This window comes from Phragmites australis, chromosome 11 (assembly GCF_958298935.1).
Source record: "Phragmites australis chromosome 11, lpPhrAust1.1, whole genome shotgun sequence".
Taxonomy (NCBI): domain Eukaryota; kingdom Viridiplantae; phylum Streptophyta; class Magnoliopsida; order Poales; family Poaceae; genus Phragmites; species Phragmites australis.
Window position 1 is genome coordinate 30,004,056 of NC_084931.1, and position 22,668 is coordinate 30,026,723.

General features: G+C 40.0%; 2 protein-coding genes and 1 pseudogene across 2 annotated transcripts; all 3 read right to left on the reverse strand.

Moving 5' to 3' along the window:
- Positions 1-1,103: 1,103 nt before the first annotated feature.
- Positions 1,104-18,807, reverse strand: LOC133884641 (DNA-directed RNA polymerase I subunit 1). Its single transcript, XM_062324129.1, has 21 exons — positions 18,258-18,807; positions 16,992-17,161; positions 15,726-15,885; positions 15,335-15,631; positions 14,211-14,438; positions 13,913-14,092; positions 13,681-13,840; positions 13,415-13,602; positions 11,076-11,339; positions 10,306-10,394; positions 10,077-10,224; positions 9,660-9,872; positions 9,265-9,564; positions 7,834-7,975; positions 6,703-6,908; positions 6,326-6,528; positions 4,445-4,643; positions 4,053-4,330; positions 3,811-3,951; positions 2,750-3,599; positions 1,104-1,841 (listed from the first exon to the last, which is right to left on the reverse strand). Exons 1-21 carry the CDS (start codon positions 18,279-18,281, stop codon positions 1,287-1,289), a joined length of 4,995 nt encoding a protein of 1,664 aa, XP_062180113.1. The 5' UTR covers positions 18,282-18,807; the 3' UTR covers positions 1,104-1,286.
- LOC133884153 (vegetative cell wall protein gp1-like) lies at positions 18,512-18,871 on the reverse strand. The gene has a single exon (XM_062323514.1). It carries the CDS (start codon positions 18,869-18,871, stop codon positions 18,512-18,514), a length of 360 nt encoding a protein of 119 aa, XP_062179498.1.
- Positions 18,872-20,130: 1,259 nt separating this feature from the next.
- On the reverse strand, positions 20,131-21,284 carry LOC133884154 (glucan endo-1,3-beta-glucosidase 14-like; annotated as a pseudogene).
- Positions 21,285-22,668: the final 1,384 nt, after the last annotated feature.

The window sequence follows — 22,668 nt, forward strand, 5'->3', positions numbered from 1 at the left end:
TAATCTACATTGCAACAAAATATACTCAGGTCGCTACATCAAACACATCTAAATCATACATCTACTACATCAGTTATATCTACACTATATCTAAATCATACATCTAATACCTACTATATGTCTCAATACTACATCTAATTACTAAAATATACATACATAGTTGATAAACTAAGTCTAACCCTAATTCTAAAACTAGATCTACATTTCAACCTACGTCTAGTGACTATTTTACTAGGTTCGGAAAAATATTCTAGATCTAATATCTAATATATATCAAAACCTAACACTAGTGAATATCCTACCGGGTTTGTAAAAAAATCAGAGAAAAAACCATACCTTTTCTCTCCGATAGGCCTTCACCGTACAATTCCTCTTTCCTCCCCTCCTCTCTCCTTAAATCAGTTGGAATGAAATGAGCATGCTGACGTCGGCATGACCGGCGCGGCCGCAATATATACCAAAAGGTCTCGTCCGTTCAGTAGACGAGACCTTTTAGGCAGACCAATGTGGCGTCACAACCACGGAGATCTTGCTCGTTCAGCAGGTGACAACTTGATCTCACCCGCTGAACAGGCGAGATCTTCCTCTCTCCGATTTTTTAATTTGCTGACCACCGAGACCCACAAGATCTCGCTCGTTCAACGAGTGAGATATTATTCTCGCCTGTTGAACGGAGGACGATAGTTTACACCTTCCATTTTTTTGAAACGGCCATATATTTTGAAAATATTAAAGAAAAAATATATAAAAAAATCTCGTAGAAGCAGCAGCTCTCGACGAGGCAAAGCCGACTCATTTGCAGGCCTAGCGAGGCCCATGACCGTGCGGTGGACCGGAGCAGCGGGAGAAGGGAGGAAATCGGCACGACAGCCCGCCCACGTCCACCTGGTCAAACGCGTGCCAATGAGAACGCCGACACCGAGGACACATGCAGATATGCTGCCAGGTCGAGGCGCGGCAATGAAAGTCAGGTGTCAATCTGCACACCGGTCATTCGAGCGACGCAACTGCAATGACACCAGAGTCGCGACCTGAATCAATTGCGATCTCGTTTCAGGCGTTACTTAAAAAGTACCAAAATATTCCGTAGACGCACGGCACCGGCTAAGAAGCTGGGTCTTTTGTTCTTTTCCAAAAATGAAAGATCAAGTCGTAACACAGATTTATCTCTTCTGCCACTATCATATATTAGCAGTTTTTCAGTAATACAGATTTATCTGAAAAGGCAAGCTTCAAAAATTTGTGGACTACAGCAGGCAGTCCGATCAGTCGTGCCAAACGCAGGTTTACATTACCATGGGCTGCTCCAAGCCAAGATTCTGCAGCAAGCCAAAGCTGCCAGTTCCCACCTTCGCTGGTTTCCCAAGGCAGACACTTGCCGAGGGGCATTCCAGCGTGTCAGACTCCCCATGAGTAGCCGCTTCCACGATGAATTTGGTCGCAGTCTCAAAGGTCATCTTGCCAAATGGCGAGGTGCTGAATTGACCCATCCCTAGCCGGTTCATCGGTCGATAGCCACCGTCGAAGGTCATGAAATCTGCAATCATGCTCAGGTGCCTCGTGTTCACGAGGATACCGTAGGCGCCGAACACACCGCTCACTTCATCGATGATGGTGGTCCTTGCGGCCTCCACCCCATACGTGTTCAACATTGCATGTATATCATTTGATCTGGCCATCTTGATGTCGAGGTATTCCTCAAGATTCCAGAGTACTTCGAAGTTCACTCCTGCCGTTTGTAGAAGTATAGGGCTACCTTTCTTCTCTGGCTCAACAACTGTGCATCGATCGATATTATTACAGGCCTTGACAAAAATGGACCTAGCTGTCTTCTGGGCAATCTGAACAAAAAAAAAAAGGATCCATTAACAATCGTTCAACCGACCGAAGCAATGATCATACAATGATAGGTAATGCAGACCAAACGGTTCTCAAAACAATCCAATTTATGTTGTCAAGATGTGAAGTGGAAAACAAAAGTGAAAATCTAGAAGAACATGTAGTGGTCAAAGGTTAAACGACACAAGTTCGTACAGCAAAAATTAACTACAAATAAAATTAAACCTACAAAACCAATTAAGAACTAAATAAATCCGAGAAACATGCTTCGCTTAATTTTGTATCGTTAAACTAACAGATATTACTAGTCTTCTATTAATGGTGCATGACTAATATTTAACAGGAAACAGCAGCTTGTAGGTGGTGCAGGAGTGACCATTGAAAGTAAGTAGCACAAACTAAAGATCATAACAGGGGAGAAAACAGATAGGATAACAAAGTCATGAGGATGACAAAGCAGCCAGAATGAGTAGTTATACAAGGATGGGAAGGAGGAATGCATTGTGCCGACAACATGGGGTATAATACTATTGATTATGTGCCTGGCAAGACAGTTGAGCAAAGCTGCAGCACATGGCAACTGATGAATGTAGCAATAGCTGCATTACAATGTAATGATGGAAGCCAATTGCTATTTGAACCCCAACATTGGTGCCTTGTACAAAAAAAAATGGAAGGGGTCTTTTACTCGGTGAAATCAAATACATGGAATTAATACCAGCTTGAATGGATCTTTCACAGATATTTTAGCTTTCAATAGCCAAGTGGTCGTGTGTGTAAATTACAGTTTTGGCAAGAAATAATATAAGATCCCCATTAAGTCACGCATAGGCAATAAGGTTGAGTGACATCATATTAAGTAATTAGTCTCAGAAAGAAAAGCAAGTAGTACTGTTTATGAAGAGGTTACCTGAGCTAGTAAAATATGAGGTTCATCATGAAAGGCGTAGTGAATCTCAAAATTCAAATCTGTGGTTTCAACATGGACAGTACGTTGTAGCTTCTTCCTGCGCTTCTGGGTCGTTTGATCCTGTTTCCGCCCATCTGATCTTTCCTCGGTTTGATTTACCTCTTGGAGTTTAGCTCTCTCGTGCTTATCTTCTGATTTTTTCCCCTTTTTAGCAGAATATGACAACACATCATCCACTGAAGCCATCTCAGACTTTGAGATCTTGTGTCCTTCCTCAGCCTCTTGAGGATCTTCACCAGACTCTGCTGGACCATCCTCACTCTGAGGTTTAACTTTGGTCTCTTCTTCAGATTCACTATACATTCCCTCTTCGTTTTCAGTATCATCGTCATACTCCATCTCATCTTTCTCTTGCTGTTTCCTCTTTTCTGCATCAGTTCCCAAGTCATCGTCATTATCATTCTCATCATCACCATCACTCAGACCAGTGTCTTCTCCATCAGCAGGTCTACTTTCAGATTCTTCAACTCCATCTGATAATGAGCCATCTGTATCTTTTACCTTAACAGCACGGATTTGATTAATTTTGTATAGCAAATCTAGATGCTTTCCGATTGCATGTTCCATTGCATCAACAAAAACTGTGCTTAATGTTGCCTGACACTCATCTACTGTAAGATCTGACTGAGGAGGGTAACGCTCTTGTGGGTAGAGTTTCATCTGTAACTTGTACAGGGTTGAAACGTGCCCATTATTGTTGTAAAAAGGAACTGTGCATACTTCAATTCTCTCCACAATATCAGCCACACGAACCCTCCTAAGTTTTGCAGCCACTCGTTCAGCATCATCCCTAGACATTCACGTAACAGAATCGAATGAGTGCTTATACCTTGTGAGTATGGCAGATGTGAAAAGCCTATGAGTATATTTTGATGGAGATATTTATCACATTTGATAGGGTATAAGGAATACAAGAACTTTGATACAAAGTAATGCAAATTACAGCAGAAACCAAACTCAGAACATGAATCATTTTGAAAGTAACCACAAATAAAGCTCACCTAGTCCTACATTCATGCAGAGGACACTTCATAAAAGGCGTACTAATACTAGCTGATGCAGTCATTAGTATTTCTTTTAACCGAGGTATCCCTAGTGTTACGTTCATCTCACCCCTTCCAGCATGATGAAAAGTGTTGAGACTGCAATGTGTAGTAAACAATGTTTTAGTCATTATCACTGAATTTTTAACAAGAACATAGATATATCAAAAAAAAAATCACAATTTTAGAGAACATCTTACGTCATCTGAGTTGAAGGTTCTCCTATTGACTGAGCAGCGATCACACCGACAGCCTCGCCAGGATCTACAAGACTATATAGGTATTTGACTTTCAGTAACTTCATTAGTTCCTCCTTCTTAATGTCGTAGCGACACTGTTTCTCTTCTTTTGAGAGCTTATGAAACTCCATTGCAAGATCAATCAACTTCTCAGGCAGTTTAGTAATGTAGCCATTAGATTTTGATAACATGTGATCTTGATTGTGACCTCCAAGCTTGTCAAAGACAGCTTTTCTGTTCTGTAATTCGGATCAAATTGCAAACCATTAGCAATCCCATCAAACAAACGTATAGAGAAAGACATACTACAAATTCAAGGTGGCTTAGTTTCACAGTTGAGAATTGATTCTTACATCAGCAAGTTCTTTGAACTTGTTTAGAAAGCTACTTTTATGCACATCAACTCCATCTTCTCCATAGCAGAACTGTACAATTGATCCATCAACATCACGTACGGTGTGATCATACGAGACTTTCAACGATTCCAGACTTTTGATAAGACAACGCTGAAGATATCCACTGCGAGATGTTTTGACTGCTGTGTCAACCAACCTGCAAAGAATGTGCAGAAGTTAAATATCATAAATCTGAAGCCTATAGCAGGCTTCCAGAATTCCAAATATCCTAATCAAATGGTAGAATTATCCTGTCTTGATTACTAATGACTAGGGAGAATTGCATATTTGCCATAATTCTTCACAACCATTAAAAAAAAAAGTGACTTGGCACCCACTGAAATGGCGGTTTGAAGCTGTCATGCCACTACTTACTCTTCTGACGTTTCTGTTAGCTAGAGATTTAAAAAAAATGGCAGCAGAAATAAGAAAGGTGAGAATACGAAAAATGCCCTCTAGTATCTCTTTCTCTCCTCCACTCTCCCCACACATTCCTCAGTCCCCTCTCTGTCTCCTCCCGTTGCCTCCTCCGGCAGGCTGCATAGCCGACCCTAATGAGTATGAAACTTACCGGTGGTTCAAGAGGCATTGGTGCAAGTCAGGTTTTTTAATGGCAAATGTGCAATTACAAAACAAACAAGTGGCATTTTTGCAAATCCCCCTAATGAGTGTGAAACTAATCACTTTTCATAATCTATGTTAATCAAAAAAATTTCTAAAAGACATAAATTCCCTTTGTGAACATCATATTTTACTACAAACCAAATAAAATCGCCAGCACATGCAAGTAGAGGTCATAACAGATCGATACGGCTTACATCTTTGATAGTTCCAGTCTAATTCAAACCAATAAATCACCCATCCACCTCCATATATAAAATATTTAAATCCATATCCATACAGTTTTAGTCCAACAAGAACATGGATGATGGATAGCCATGGATGATGGATAGCCATGGATTAGTTTAAAACTTGAAATGCCTGTCTCCGAACAATGCTGTACGGTGTTTATACATTACACCCTCAAGATGGTAAATATAGCTGACGGAAATGTTGTTCGAAAGTAGTACGGGATATCAGACTTTGTTATCACCAATAAGCACATAAAAGTGAATCAACTCATCCAAGGAAGTAAGCATACTGTTTGGACAATCCACTTATCCCCACTACCATATAAACACAAACGGATAGCAGGCTTACTATGATGCATATCCATGTTCAAATTAAAAGCTAGCTTAGAATTTAAGGTATACATGTCCAAACTGGGTTTAGGAATGCTCTCTTGCACATAAACCCTTTTTGCTTTATTAATATATATGCAGGAGGAGACAATCCTACGGTTTCAGGTAAAAAAAATGGGATTAGGAAACAGGATCCTGACCGGTTCCCGTTTGTGATCAATTCGCAGACCCAAAAACCGATCAGTCTTCTTTTTCAAGCATTTTGGTGCCACGAGGGTGGTACCGTTTCTGTGGACGCTAAAGATGCCGAATGCTCCAGTTTGCGCCTGGTTTGCAGACTCGAAAGCCAACCAGCATTTTTTCAAACATTTTGGTACCACAAGGGTGGGTATCGGTTCTGTGGAAGCTAAAGATGCCAAATGCCTAATGAATTGACAGCGCTAAAAAAGTCAGTGAAGACAGGAAGGCACCAGTACCTACCGGTTTTCCCAAAAACCAGCGGTTACCAGCCGACTGGTTACCACCAGTTTCTTGTACCCAGTGTCCAACAGGGCCTGACAAATCTATTTGACTATTTTTATTCAGCCTCTAAATGCGAGGACAGCACCAGGGAAAATAGATGCTTATTATGTATCAGAAAAGAGTTAAGAAAACTTACCCCTCTCTGCCCGCCATACAGTGAAAGTAATACTCTTGAGGGCGGAGACCAGTTAGAAATCGATCACTGATGAAACCACCAGCTCTGGAAGAAGTATCCCACGGCGGAAAACATGGTAAAGTCTTCCCAGAAACCATCCGTGGAACACGCTTTCCTTCTAACTCTTGTTGGCCTAGCAATGATGATATTTGTGTCATGTTAACCTAGGAAGACAAATGAAATGGCAGCATGTTAACCCAAGCAGGTCAAGTAAATTGAAGTAAAAATTCTTCTGTGGTTTTGCATGGAATGGTTTGTTTTCAAGGTCAGCTAATAATGTATGTTAAGTTCAAAGCAAAACACAAAACGCTTTCAGTTCCAATTGATAAAAAACTTACCAAGCCACCTTTAGCTCCAGTTGCAGTCATAAGAGAGAAGCAATTTCCAGGAAAAGGCTTTTGTAGACCATAAGGAAATAATTTTTGATTGACTTTGGATGTTATCACGTTTAGAGCACTAGACATCATTCGGTCCAAGATAACTGTGGCAGATTCTCCATTCCTTCTTACAACTTTCTCAACCTCCAATTGCAATTTTACCGGATCTGCATAAAATTAACAAAGAAGCAATCAGCATGAAGCTATAGAGTGCAAACAGAAAGGTCGGAATAAAAAAGCAACAATTTCATCGAATGCAAGTCATGGAGAAACATATAAATTATTTGGTTACTGTCAGATTTCTCAGAGGTACCACTAGTTGATGGTCATCCCAATTTTATTTTCCACCCGATATGATGGACTGCACTTCACAGTTGCAAGGGTGCTCACACACAACTATGATATAGAAGTATGTACTTCGTATATACTGAGATGGTTAACACAGCAAAAGAATTCAACTTCCACAACTGAAACGGATGCTGGTTATGAATTGCAACCATTTGATGCAACAATGGGAACTTGCTAGACAACAAGCAGATGAAACTTAGTTCTGTTTTCAACTAACTGGTCAGATTTTATTGTTGCCACATTTGTTCGCAAAGAAATAGGGAACCTTTTATAAAGATCATCCGAATATTCAGAGCGAGAAGTTCTTCCATGACTAAGAACTTCTCAAGGGCTTCTCGGAGAATGATATCTCAAGATGGATGGGCTAATTTCTAACTTCAAGAAGTGATTTTGGAAGGATTATAGTTGGCTAAGTTTGTGTTTCTCCTATTCCATCTATGTTTTAGTTGTTTCCTGTATTCTTACAGCCTACTTAGGATGGTTTCGTTCTTTCGGTGCCTTATGTACTTCTCAAAAAAAAGAACAATGTAAACTTGGTTTCCTGAGTAAACTATGAGATATAAAAGGATTGCAAACTTCCATACACCGATCTCAACAAGAGAGAGAGAGAGGGAACTAGAAATGTAGTGAAAAGAACAGATAAAAAGACTGTCCTGGCATATCATTCTTAATTGATGACTGATAGATCATGCTAATTTGTAAAGGCTTGAGCAAAAAATATTTCAGGTATAACATTCCACAAACCTTCAAGATCATTTCCAGTTTGTGTAAATTTCCTATGGATTTCTTCACTGCACTGTTCACTTGTCCCCAAAATTTCCCTTCTCCGTTTATCGGACTCTTGGCATAGTAGCAGATCATCTACTCCACAAGTAAACCCGTGCAACTGGAAGAAGAAATTACTTTGTCTTACTTCATCGATTACAAAATCACAAACCGAGATCAAATTTTGCACTCGAATGAAACAGGGAAAATGATCTGTCAAAGCCTCAATGCCAAAAGAAAGTTGAATACACAATAACAAAACTGCTTATAAAAAGGATGATACAGATAGGACACATTTTATAACATTTTGGTCATCTTATGCAACATATGGAACTGTTGATCAGCAGCAATGAACTCAAATAAAAATACCAGCATCTCCTGAACAGTGGGATGCAGAGATTTCGATGTAATTATTGATCACAACTATATTAGGTAGAGATAGTCCTACAAGATTCTATGAAGATCTAGTGCCAATAAATTTCATTAAATCTGGTAACATTAGCATTGGAAGGGCCTTCTGATTGCTTATATAATAATATCGTGATTAAAATACCTTCTGGTTACATCTGAACTATCATATGTCAACTTACAGAAAGACTCCAGGTAAGAACTAGTAGATCAAACAGACCAGAATTATAAAAGATGGGAGCAGCCATCCACGTGGTTTAGCACCTAGTTCACCAGTCTGAGTATTGGTGTTATATAATATGCAAAAAGAAATTAGGACTAGGCTGAATGAGCAAACTATGTTACTCAAATGACTAGTGTCTATTGCTTGGGCAACACAAAATTAAGTCAGATCCAGTTATTGTGGCAGATACATAAACTTCTCATATGTATGGATATGTATCACCGGAAAACTAATTATTTTGAGTCTGCAATATACTGGGCTCATATGGATCAACCAGTGTGCTTGAACATAAAATCAACCAGCTTGATAGTGAGTAGTTCAGTTCAAAGCAATCTGAACTGCTCATCCAGCCCTCTTTTCTTTTTCTTCTTTCATTTGGTCCCATGGCCCATCTAGATCTTTAATGGTATGATACTAGATAAACATGCTTTGCGCCAAACAAATCAAATGTGAAAGTCACAAGGCCGTTTGGCTCTGTTGACAATGTCTGCTGCAGGCTGGTCTTACTATCAAAAGAAAAGACAAATAAAGATAAATCCGCAACTCTAATTATAATCTATGGCCAAATATAGAGAATCCAGAATAGCTTGGGAAAATAAATTCGATAAACGCTTTAGTTGCATAAAGGCGTAATATTGTTTTCTACTACAGTTTCCATGACACATGTTTTAGTTGCATTACATATATTAAGGAAAGAGTAGTTGAGTATACTTTTATCTACTATATGCTACTGGTGAATCACCCATAAAAAATAAAAGATAGCACAATTACGAAGTTACCTGCAAGAACAGTGTAAACAGGCGGCTGAATGTTGAGAGAAGTATTCCAGCTGTATCTGCACCATAAAGCTCATGAACTGTATGAACTATCCCGTACTTTCCGAACTGGGCCTTATCTATCATGCCCTTTATGAGCTCATTATCGTGAATATATAAAACCTGTTCAGAAGGATCTCTAGCTGTATCTTTAGCACCATGGCGTTCTCTAGGGATTAGATATTTTTTTTCAATTTTTCCCTTCTGCTCCACAGTAAATGGAGGGTGGCCTTTTGTTAAATGGTTCAAGATGGTTGTTATAACCTGTAGACAAAAGGGTTACATAACTGGATTTTTAAGCAGTTTTCAAGATTGAGTCGATATCAGCAACAGAGAATTGTTTGTCAGAAACATCTCACCTGTTTTCCCGTCCATAAGGGCTTTGGCCTCAAAATAGCAGGAGGGAGAAGTTGTAATGTATCATCATCCTTAATAGCAGACACCTTTTTACCAGGTTGACGAGAGCTAAAAGCTGAGGAGGGCACACAAGACCCATAGACAAGCTGACTATATTCTTCACGGCTTAAAAATGTGTCCAGTTTTGTCAGCAGTACAGCACTAACAATATGGTCCTATTTAACGCAAAACATCACAAGTTAAACATAAAAAGATGATAACAATTACTTGCTAGCTACAGCATATAGTGAAACATGATTGTAAGGTATTACTGAAAGGATTAGTTCATTAATGAGGATAGATACATTTGAATATACTCTGCTGGATGAGCAAATGAAATATACTCCATGATGACAGTGCACATAAGAATAAAAATATACCTGTATGAGACCTCTGACAGCATCCCCACTCCTAGGACCAATGTATTGCTTGTTCGCGTCAACAATATTGATGGCCTCAGCACGAGATATTTCATCTTGGGGAAAGTGTACATTCATCTCATCTCCGTCAAAATCGGCATTGTAGGTGCTAAAAAGAGACAGTTGTTTGCTCGTGTGATGTAGCCAAAAGGACAGTACATTGTAGAATAAAAAAGATATATCCCAATACCTGCAATTGGCATAGTGCATTCGTAGTGTCTTTTCTCCAGGCAACACACGAACAAAATGAGCCATCATGCTAGGCTTGTGAAGTGTAGGCTTTGAATCACAAGCGGGAAAAAAAGAAATTAGGGCAATTAATCCATGAACTGAAGAGCTACATCATGGCTTACAGATAAACCGATAATAGTCCTATGCTCTCACAACAACTGTGTTGTACAAAATCATAAGCAGTATGGTTAGAGTGGTGAGTGGTTGCAAATCAAACCCTCAACTGCTTCTTAAAATGTGCTTTGATTTTTTTTCAGAGAGCAGTAAAACACTTGCCTGAACTGAGATATGTCAACATTCAACATTATTATAATTGCAACATGTCATGGGCTTAGTCCCATCATGATGATTGTAGTTGATCTGGTCTAATTATTTAATGTTATCTCATGATTCAAATTCAATCGTGCAATTACAGCCTTAGTCACATGTTACCTCCACAGCCCAACTTAGGTTTGTCCTTTTAGCTCTATGCACATAGAACAACGATGGAATATGCCTCACTTTTTTGCATATGCTGCCCCTGACAGTTAACCATCCATATCAATAACACTACTATGAATTAGTAAATATGGGTATTTGGATGCACAAGGTGCCTATAGAAACCAAAACAATGAGTAATCGCAAACAAAACCACTTTGCTAAAATGATGTCTAAATTGGACTGGAGGAAATTTTCAGATATTAATGCCGAAGAAAATGAAACTGCGAGCTTGTTAGAAAATAGCTATACCTGTCTGTTGACAAGTACAATGTCACCATCTTGAAGATGTCGATATACAACCTTGCTTTCAAATTCGCACTTAGGGTCTTTCCCTGCCTGTGAAATTGATCCTCTGGATGCAGGTAGCATCTTAGCAATGGCACGGCGTTTGGTAGGGGCTGCCTGTAACTTATACATGTTATTGTTGTCCCTGTAATGTGTTGCACCTGGATGAATTTCAGCACCATTCTTTATAGCTTCTTGGAGCTTTTTGGCATTCCAGGGTGTTACTTTCTGTGAAGTGAAAGATAAACAATGACAGAAGTTAAGGAGAATCCTGTAAACTAACAATTCAAAGATCTAAAAAATTGTTTGGAAACTGCAATGAAACTTTAGCTATAAGGATTTAGGAGCAGAATATTTAAAAGAAGAAAGGAATATTATTCTGCATTTACTTTCTTATCTGTTGCATCTTCAAAAAAAATGGACGTTTAGAGATTCAATGTGATCCTAACTAAGATAAGACATCGTGGCACGAACTATCAGAAGTGCCTGTAAGTCAATCAAAGACAACAAAAGATCAAGTTCACATGCCTACTGGTAAAAGTAGGCCTGCTTGCTTGAGCCGTTACTATTACATGATTTGCATAAAGGATCAATCTAGTCCGGTGCATTCCTCACCAGTGTACTGCTGGGCACAAATGCAGCATCAGGATACAGTTCATATGGTATTGTACAAGAGAAGCATCTAGGCCCCTAAATTATGTTTTGATGATTAATGACACGGATCTAGGCCCTGGGTTCTTGGAAATTGCTCAAAGCAAAGGCAAAATGAAAGCCAATGACATTTTCATAGCATTAAGCCTGTTTAATAGTTTGGATTACAGGCCAGGTCGCTAGAATTTTATATTAAATTCTGGTTGTGGCATTAAGAGAGATTGATTGGCTAGTAGTTTCAATTTTTCGATGTCTCAAGCTCAAACTAACATGCATTTCACTCAAGTAGCTAGAACCTTATGCATGGTTTAGTTACTACATATATGCGTCCATGAAGAAAGATCATGTATTTTGATACTGGTTGAACCCTTTTGAGCTAACGCCACGCAGCTGGACTGGGCACCTGGCTGGTACACTCCGAACAAATCAGATGCTCAAGATCAGTTGGGCTCAATTTTTTCAGTTCAATTCAGACTGGCCAGGTAGCATGTCCAGTCTGTCCAGTGCCGGACAGTGCGGATACTAAGAACCAGTATCGGTGTTTTGCGGTGAGTTGAAATTGTGAAGGTCCGTACTAGCCAGCCAAGCGTAACAGCTACTTCCTGTGCATTTAATGCACCGTACAAGGTGGCCATTGCACTAAAGAACAGGTTGTCTGGACTTTAGGTCCAAACTGAGTGGACCTCCTGATTTCAGCACATCAAAGCGCACAACCCTCTCACTTATTAGGCAAAATTTGCTATAAACTACTTCTTTCGATTCTGAATAAAACTGTCTTTAGCGAAAGGAGTTCTAAAACTATTCACCCTGCTCTAGTCGGTATCCTTGAACACACAACAAGCTGCATTGTTCATGTTGGGCTCGCCTGCACAACATTAGACAAAAATTTCAGATAGCAGATAAGAATAATAGGGTTCCTTGTTAGATGAGTTATTTCCTTGTAGATACAATCCACGTATCAGAGACAAATTCCTTAGATTAAGATATTGTTTGTCAGGGTCAAGGTAAGTCGTCATCAAAAAAGGGATAGAAATAAGACTCTAAGTTCCATCATCCCAGTCTTTGATGATCTCTCACATACAAATCCCTAAGGTCGCTCAAACCATGATGTACGGCCATCTTCTGCATGGTAGCTAACCCAATGTGAACCAAGGTTCACATCAAGCACCTCCCCGTAACAGCTTACAAAATTTGGCAAGGTAGGGTTGGTCTACTCCATATAGGAAAAGAAGAGGAATCCTTTTACAGAATTGCAATGTTTTCACTTTCCTGGAGTTCAGACTGCTATCCCCAAAAGATGCAGATCACCCATGTCATTGCCTGCTCTATCTTCTCAAAAGAAATCAAGTAACCATACACTCACTCTTGTATGACAAAACAAGGTACCGTGTTACTTCATAAGTAGCCATCTTAACTGTCATTCAAAGAACAAAGAGTACGCCACGGGCTTCATAGTTCAAAGTAGATTTTCTTTGCTAAGCCAAGGACTTTATTGGACAGTAAAGTAGCACACAAGAATTTACATAAATAAAGCTACAGAACAAGGATGGTGAAATTCCGAATGTAGTCAGACCGCAAACATAGACATATCTGTTTCCAATTGAATGATACATAATAATTGACAATTATAGGTCAATGCATCTAGCACATACCTCAGGATACGTTAAGCGTGTCGCAAAAACAGGAGGAATTCCGATTTCGTTAACAGCCAAGTATGGATCAGGAGATATAACAGATCGGCATGCATAATTAACTCTCTTCCCCATCATCTTCTGTCGAAGAATTCCTTCTTTCTTTTCCAATAATTGCCGTATACCATGAGCATTCTTCTCGCTTTGTACTGTTATCAACGGAAAAAATGTTAGAAGCCATTGAATTTTTTTATAGCAGGGATAAACAAAATGAGTGTATTAGTTACCCAGGCCTCTGCTACTGTCATACAACACATTTACACTTCTTTGTAGATCCATCCATCTTCTAAGAACATCCATATGATTAGGACCGGCACTGTTACGCTGTAGTGCAAGATTGGCTTCTTGCACTTTACCTAGCAGAACATTTTGTGGATGTTCCATAATCTATACAACAAACACCTAATGCAGTCAGTTTAGAACAAGACCCAGTCAACAAGATAACTGAGATATACTTACTCCAAGACTAGAGCTAGTTGAGGGACGGAATCTATTTGGTGCCACAAGGAGACTACTCAAGAAGAACATCTCATAGCCCCTTCTCTTTTCTGATGCACTTAATGTATTCTGCTGGAAGTCACATAGTAACATGCAGAACCTGGCTTCATTTTTCCATAAATCCTTGAGAATGGATTCAACCTGAAGCAGTTGACAAAGAAAATGCTTAATGATCTGCTTCCAAGCTTGCATAAAGTACTGCCATGATAAAGGTTTTGCATATCCCTTTTAAACTCAAAGAAATAACAATATATGTAACCTCTGTAGGCAAAAGATGCTTCTTTCCTGATGATGCCACCATTTCTTTAATTGTGTCATCAGAAAGTCGTCTCATTTCATTGATTGATCCTTTGGACACCTTTCCAGGTGAAGTTCGCTCCTCATCAAGACCGGAAACACCAGTTTCTCCTGAGTCACGAACATCACCATCTCCCTTCAATTTAAAATCAGTAATCGCATTTGCTCTTACAACGGAAGCACTTGTCCCCTACAAATTAGAACAAGCAATGTAATGAAGAACTAAGATGCAACGAATGACATTTCCATTAAGAATCTGAATTGATAATTTGACATCAAGGATAAAATCAAGTGTACACAACACGAAACAGATTTTGCCCTATAGAATCCTCCCTCCATGTATGTTGTTGGGAAGTTTCAGGGGATTTCATGTGCAGTGCTTACACCAGATAGAGAATTTTGTAGAGAGAATCCATAATATGCCACTGAAGAACTAAACAATGCACAATGTGTCTACTCATTGACTCATTGTGAGGTTGACATGTGGGCCACGAATGCACAATGTGCTACTCACTGTGAGGATGACATGTGGGGCCCCCAGCCCACATGACAGTAAAGCATCAGTGGCATACGGACAACATACGAAGTAGTCTAATGGCACATAAGGTTTGTGAGAAGGGCTTACACAGATACTACCGATAACAAATCTACTAATGTTATATTCATGTGGTCCATCTATATACTTCTGTGTATACTAGAGTTCAAACACTCGCAAGTTTTAATTATAAAGATTCTAAAAACAACACTTATTTAGGGAAGAAGGGAGCAATAGATTTAAGCTGTATTTGCAAAGATTAAGTAGCTGTGCTATAACAGGAACAGATACAAGATAATGTACAGAGAGGTTTCTTTATAGAGAGAACACAGAGATAAGTTGTGTGAAGAACACGAACAGCCTTGGCATCCATAGTGTTATAGAAGGTGGTGGGATGAATCGGTAAAAGGTGAAAGGGTAGTCTGAAATTTAATCAGAAACATGAAATTTAAGAAAATATAGGGCCAAACAAAATTAAATAGATTTACCTTGGGATATGTTCACCACAATTAGAAATAAGCATTAAATAAAACTGCTAAACTCATGTATACCTTGATCAGCCAACCATATATAGGGCTTGTGATTGTTGGACTCTTCATGTCGCATTTGGCACACTTCTTCTGTCTCTTTTTCATTACCTTGGAAAAAAGAGACAGGACCTCTTTCAATTGGATCGATGTCCAGGTTTTCTTATCTTTCTCAGGAGATGATTTATCCCCTGAAGTGGCTTCATTAATGTCATCACCTTCCTCTGAAAGAGATGATTCTTTACCTGAGTCTTCCAAATTTTTAGCATGGGCAACATTACCCTTTACTAAAAGTTCAAGTTCATTCACATATCTGTCAACCTAGTAAAGTGAAATCAAAGTAAAATCATATAATGGCATGCCAAACCTTAGCGTTCTGAGATGAACCAAAGTAACAAGATGAACATGGACTCACCTGTTCCTTGCTCAAGCGGAACTTGTGACAATGGAAGCATGTTACTTGGAGAAGGTTTTTCAGACTCATAAATAGCATTGGATTAAACAACAGCTTTGCCAACTCAATGTGACCAAAATGACCTGGGCAACGAACAGAATGCTGACCACAACTCTTGCACCTGGCCATCAAATTTGGACACTGTCAGACATTAGAGAAATCTAATTTTACCAAAAAAAAAAATCCAAGGGAACACACCAGCAAGGTTTTCTTTAAATATGCCCCCGAATCAAGATAAACAATAGCAAAAGTTAATCCTAATTCCTAAAATATGTAATATGTTGATTCTATTGTTCACCTAGATCCGTACAACAGATACACAACTACAGTATTCCATAATACAAAATATGGTCTTCCCACTGCGAGATGAAAAAATCCAAGAAGGCGCAATGGAATACTCCCTCTGTTTCACAGCATTTTTCCAACCCGGCATCAACTGCCTTATACAAAAAATCCAAGAAGGCGCAATGGAATTTGACCAGGCTACCCTATAAAATGATGTATGTCAAACCAGTCGTCATCTTTCACATATTTCTTTGAAAATATGTTTAGTCAGAATTAATACAGCTTTATTGCAGTATTCTAGGGTGCCAGTTTTTTTTCACTGGAGGAAGAACTAGTAGAACGAAATATCTAAAGAATGAGAATGGAAGAGCACAGCACAATAAGGAACTGAGCGCTTGTAATTTGTAAAAGGGTATCTCTCCATATTACAACACCACCTTCAAACATCTCCAAGGAAACTATATAAAATAATACTAAGCTTCATCACCCAATGATGGCAACTTAATAGCCCCATGTAAACAACTGGGAGAAGTGGAGAACATATCTGGGAGGGCTTTAAATTAGTCGCATCTAATTAGTAATTATGTCATAACCTTACAAGACAACAACTAAATATATGATACGGAAGTGCCAATATATGTTACTCGGTTTCTAAGATAGTAATTGACAATTGATATATTTTTTATACAGTCAGGATTGCCCTACTGTTTTTCTTTAAAAAAAAGATAGTAATTGATATAAAACACAAGAAAAATGACACGGTATGTTGCTGACATAAACTTTATAAAACAATTCATATTACTCAAGATTGCTTTCAAGTTGAAGGAGGCAAAAGGCAGTATCATTTCATTGTAAACTGATCTCTATGATTCAGGTGTTTAGCACTGTAATTAGCACACGAAGTCCAGAAGCAAGATTTCAGAAGTTGGATAAGTAACTCACGTATCAGTATCATTGATGGGTCCCATTGCAGGGTCCAGTAATCCACCTGGAACAGGACAGTTCTTGGCATCAAGGCGCTCTGACATGGTGATCTTTTTAACGCTGATCCTCTTAATTTCATCATCACCATAGAAACTGAAGTGGATGGAATCCACTTCCTCTGATGCTGCCTGCTCAAGAAGTAAATGAACATAACATCAGCCACTGAATTATCCGGGAAGTGTAAGCCACAAGACACTAAAGTGTGATATCCATAATCTAAACAAACTGGAACATGTGATCTTCAGCTAATTTTAAAATAAAATATAATGATCAGTAAAAAAGAAGGAAAGCTCTTCCAAAAAAATTTCAGTATTTGATCTCCACAAAATTGTTTGGAATAATGCAATACTTCCTGGTTCAATTATAATCACAGAAACGATAAGACAGAAACGATAAAATCATTTTCTAACATCAAGCATAGGGCAAAAAATTGCCACACTCTGTAAACAGAAAACTGAAACTTAAAAAAGAAGCACAAGTATTTCAGATGGTGGCTAAAATCAATATTATTTGCATGCAAGTAGGTCCAGAAGGCTTAGCAATAGGCCAGATGTAAACAATTAAAATTTGAAATTAATTGCAAAGTAACAGATCAAATACTTCAAGTGCCAAGGAGAATTCCTCAATTGTTGATTATATCTGCTAGTGCTAAAGCAAACAGTAATATTTTCTGTACTCTACACTAAAACAATTAAAAAAGTAACCATCAGTCTCTCCGCATCATCACTATTAAAAAATTACGCGTAGCTTTCACTTTATATGTTACGTTACATCTTAATTGGTCGCCCAGCAGTAAACGAGTGTTTATATTGCCGGACACATTCAATTGGCAAAGGTTTATAACCACTGTTTCCCACAAATCACGTTTAAACTTCTTAGCGTGTAATTCACAAGAGCAGACTGGGAGGCCAATCAGGTGGTTATTGAAGCACAAGGTCCACCACGCCCACACACTATTTTACTGCGGTGATAAAACTAAAATGTTTTCTGACTTCTGAGCACAAATTGAGCCTCCGAAGATGAGAAGGACTTGCAAATCCAACAAAAAATTCAAATGTGTACCTGCTCCAACGCTGCCACGAGCTTAATCATTCTACCCTCCAAAAATTCATAGCTCAACCAGCCCCAGAGCCAATTTTGTATTTTATTTTAAGGAAGGAGTGAAGGAAAGAATAGTAGAAAGTACAAACTAACGCAGGAGTAGGAGGAGAATCCGACACCAACCTCATTGGTCCTCCCGTCAGCCATGCTAGAACTCGCGTGTGTGCTCTTCCTCCTCGCTAGATTCTAGAGGGCACGAGGAAGTTCCTACCAGGGCATGAGCTGAAGTGCTGAACCGACCATTTCAAGCAATTCAAAGTTCAGAAGCAAACTGGAGCTAGAGGCGGGCCGGCGGCGGATCTGGAGCTGGAGGTGGCGGGCCGGCGGTGAATCTGGAGATAGAGGCGGCGGGCGTTGGCGGAAGGCTGGCGGCGGACCTAGGCGTCGAGGGCTGGCGACGGTGGCGGTCCTGGAGGCGTCGGGGGCCGGCAGCGGTCCTGGAGGCGTCGGGGGGCGGCGCCGTTCCTGGAGGCGTCGTTGAGCGGTGCTGGAGGCGGCGAGAGGCGGCGGAGGTACGCCGTGCGGGAGGTGGCGGGAGCGCGTGGTGCGAGAGGCGGCGGGGGCGCGAGGTGCGGGAGCGAGAGACGGCGGGGGCAGGGGCTGTGCGCCGGTGCCGCTGTCGGGTGTGGGCGTGCGTGTGGCGGACTGGCGGCTGACGGGGTGAGGACTGAGGAAGGCATGACATGAGCAAACTTAGGGTTTCGCTGGTTGGGGCTAAACATGGTCCAATGGGCCATTCGTGCCGGTCCGGCACAAGCCCGATTCGGTATGGTCCAAACGGCTCATCTACAGTAACAGACGTGCCGATTCGCGTGCCTTCTCCTCGGCTCACGGCATGGCCCGTCGGTGATCGTGCCGTGCCGGGTCGGTTCGGGCACGATTTCGGCCCGACGGGCCGAAATAGATAAAAAAAATATAAAAAAATAAAATATATATATAGAAAATAGATAAAAATATAAAAAAATAGCTAAAAATATTAAAAATAACTAAAAAATTAAAAATATATATATAATAGAAAATACGTGCCGGGCCGTGCCGGCCCGTCGTGCCGCACGCTCGGCCCAGGCACGGCCCGTGGCCTCGTGCCGTGCCGTGCCTGGGCCGTGCCTACAGTGCCGTGCCTCAGGCCGGCCCAGTAGGCACGGCCCATTTGGACGTCTTTAGTTGGGGTCCCACCTGTATGAGAGATATACGGTATATGTGTTTCGTATGTATGCATACATCTTACCTATATCTATATTCGTCTACATGTTAGGTACAGTATTTTTTACTCATAAACGTACCTATGGTTACCAAATGATATCCATATATTATCTTGTTCGGGTATTTAGCCGTGGGTAAACAAGTAATCGAGATAAATTGTTATCCCTAGATACAGAAGGGAGTGTGGGGCCGTCTAGGAGAGTGAGCACTGAGATGGCTGATGGGTTACTGGGTAATGGGTTAGGCTGACTATACCGTCATTTTGTTACCCACGAGTTACCCACAGGATAATATTAAACGTTCGCATCCGAGCCGAGTTGAGTACCCAATCCATCAAACCCGTTGAAGAGATTTTAAGCCTGAATCCGCACTTGTTAGATGTAGAACCCGCGGGAACCTGAACAACAGATCTGACTGCCATATCTAGGCAGGTAGGGGAACGATAAAGGGTTTAGGGTTATGAGCTGATGGGCTTTCGTACTGTCAATTCCAACAGTGGCAACTTGGGAGTGGCGACGTCGTGAGTTTGTGCAAGTGTTGGCTAGGCTTAATGTGAGGTCTCGGTGTGGAGTTAGTTTGTGGGCCGCATGGGCTGTGGAGTGGAGATGTGGGCTCATGAGGTCCAGGCCTCCTACTGTGGGTTTGTGGGCTTGTACTTACGGGTATCTATAGCATGTAGTTGAGAATTTTTTATTTTTATATATTTAAATTAAAAAATTATAAATATATAGGTCATTTTGAAAAGAGAAAAAAAATTATAAATATAATTTGTAGGCTCAATAACTGGGCGGACTCATCCGCACTTTAATTGAAATCAACAATCATTTAATGAGAGCAAGCAATAAAAACAAGGACGAATGAGCAGTGAGACTTCATGGGAGAATCAGCAGCATAATCTAAAAGGTCAAGAAGCAACTGCTTACCTTAATGGACAGCACGGGTGAGGATGCAGATGAAGTAATAAACCTGAGTAACCAATGTCATATGAAATCCTTCCATCAGGAAGGAACAGCCCATAGTGCTTCTCGGAGCCAGGTCCAAGCTTCGAATTCTCATTAAACAAGGCAAAGATATATGCTTTGACTGGTCTCTTTGGCCTGAGAGGAGTTCCCTTCCTCAGAAAGAGCCGTTTACGGAGGTTGAAATTACAGGTCCTTGCATTCTCAGATGAAGCTCCTGCTTCATTTTGATCTCCACTTGAAGCCCAGCCAGTCCCTGCCACCCGAACCTCCATGTCATTATACCCAACGGCCTGTAGAGCAGCATAAACTGCTGCATCTATCTGAGCATCAAACATGTTGTCATAGTGCAGACTAGTATTCGGATCGACGATTCCAGGGTTGGGCTTAAGGGGAGCATAACTAATGTCAATATGATCCGGATCACTTATGTAAGACAAAAACGGGTATGCATTGACATAGAAAGGTGAGCCAATAATTGAAAAGAAGTCCAGGAGCGGTTTCATATATGCCATGAGTTCTTCCTTGAAGACACATGCAGAGGGTGGATAAGAAGTAGCAAAAACAGCTTCTGAGTGAGGTGTGAAAAGCTCGATTTTGCTCTCCATGTGAAGCCTCTTTAAGTCCATTATACACATTTTTCACAGCTTCAACAAGAGGCTGATACAAGCTTTGATCTTGGCCTCCCAGCACCTTATTTCCCACTGTGATCGCGACGATCCGCGTCTGAGGGAGATAAGGCTGCACATTCTAATTCAGCCATTTCATCGACATGCTCTGATTTGCAGCCATATGCTTCAGTAACTCATTGGGAATTGCAATGACCAGGTTGAGCCCAGACCCTTTGAATGCATCAAGAACACTGGGATCCGCATCATATATCTTGACATTCCTTATCTTCGAATTCCTCAGGAGCTCCACCACTTTATCTGGGGAAGAGATGTTATTTGCTATTCTCCCGTAGTTTATTCCATGAGTCCAGACAAAAGCATTTAAACATCGTATACTATCGAGAACATATTGATTGTTCTATTAGACTACAAGATATATTACATGCAACATATATTAGTCTCAAAATCACAACCTATAGGATATATTTTTTCTAAATATATGCATACAAGTATTAAATATTTATAAAATATATACACTTGTTATTATTAACAATGAAAATTTTTCATATAGATTGTATCATGACACATAGAAAATACCAACTGTAAAAACTAGTACAGTGAAATGAACCTATAACTAATAAACTATATAGTTTGCTCATGGGTTAGAGATAAACACAAGTAACCTATCATATAAAAATATACACTAAACATTGCAATAAATTAAAATAAAAATATGCAATACTAGACGAGGCAAATAAGTTAGAAGAAAAAATAAAATACATGAATATAAGTCTAACTACCATTTACTTTTTTTACCTTTGGATGAAGATTTGGGTATACGATGATCATGATTTTCATCAAAACGCCCAAACTTATATGCTTGACTTCTTTACTTGAACCTTTACCTTGTCTTGTGAGTCAAGTATCCAAATTCCCATAGCGCTTCGGGCCTCAAGACTTTTTTGGAACCCAAAACAATTGGGGTCACTTCATATTGGTGATGGCTTCCTTGGCATACAAATAGGTTGGTTCCACCTATAATCCTTTTTCTAACCATGTGTGCAATCACCTTGCTGTTGTTCTTCTTTTTGAGCTTGTAGTAGTTGCTTTTAATTTTGTTCTTGTAGTTGGACTTGATGTACAGGTTGGAGAGGTTCATTGTCTTCTTCTCTTTGGTCTCCTTCTTCACTTGTTTGCATTCGAAGGATTTATGGCATTCTTGATGGTATTTGAAGCATGTCACGGTTGACCCATTCGTAAGCTTTTTCACCATAAAAGCATGGTTATCCCGAGAAGGTTGGACATGTCTATTGCACTTTAAACTTGCCAAGTCCTTCTTGAGCTTCTACATTTATTGCTTAAACTCATCATTCTTTTGTGCAATGAGGTTGTTAGATGATTCTATAACAACGTTCTCAACACAAATCTCATTGTAAAAGGGTGAGTTAGATAAAGCAATTAAATTATCACAAAAGTAGAAGCATCTATCTTATGATTGAAATTAAATAGAGATGTGGATTGTTTCAAAGGGACCTTAATTTGATATTCAATGCACCGGAGGAAGTTTGTGCCATAAAAAATTGGAGCACTATGAGAATACATCCCAACCCCGGACGCTACAACTCACTAGGCGGTGAAGCCTAACTAATCACAATGAGACTAATGCTCAAATGCCACTTGAATCGGTAAACCCTTTGAAAGGTGTGAAGCTCTAACACAAATTGAAGAGCTAGATGGGAGCCTTGGCCTTGATACCAATTG

Bases quoted from the DNA above. Each gene is read 5' to 3' on its own strand.
- LOC133884153 (XM_062323514.1), bottom strand. From the start codon at position 18,871: ATGGCCCATTGGACCATGTTTAGCCCCAACCAGCGAAACCCTAAGTTT.
- LOC133884641 (XM_062324129.1), bottom strand. From the start codon at position 18,281: ATGGCTGACGGGAGGACCAATGAG. The intron at 15,632-15,725 runs GTGAGTCCATGT...TCACTTTACTAG, and splicing joins TCCGCTTGAGCAAGGAACAG to GTTGACAGATATGTGAATGA. The intron at 14,093-14,210 runs GTTACATATATT...CAACTGCTTCAG, and splicing joins AGCATCTTTTGCCTACAGAG to GTTGAATCCATTCTCAAGGA.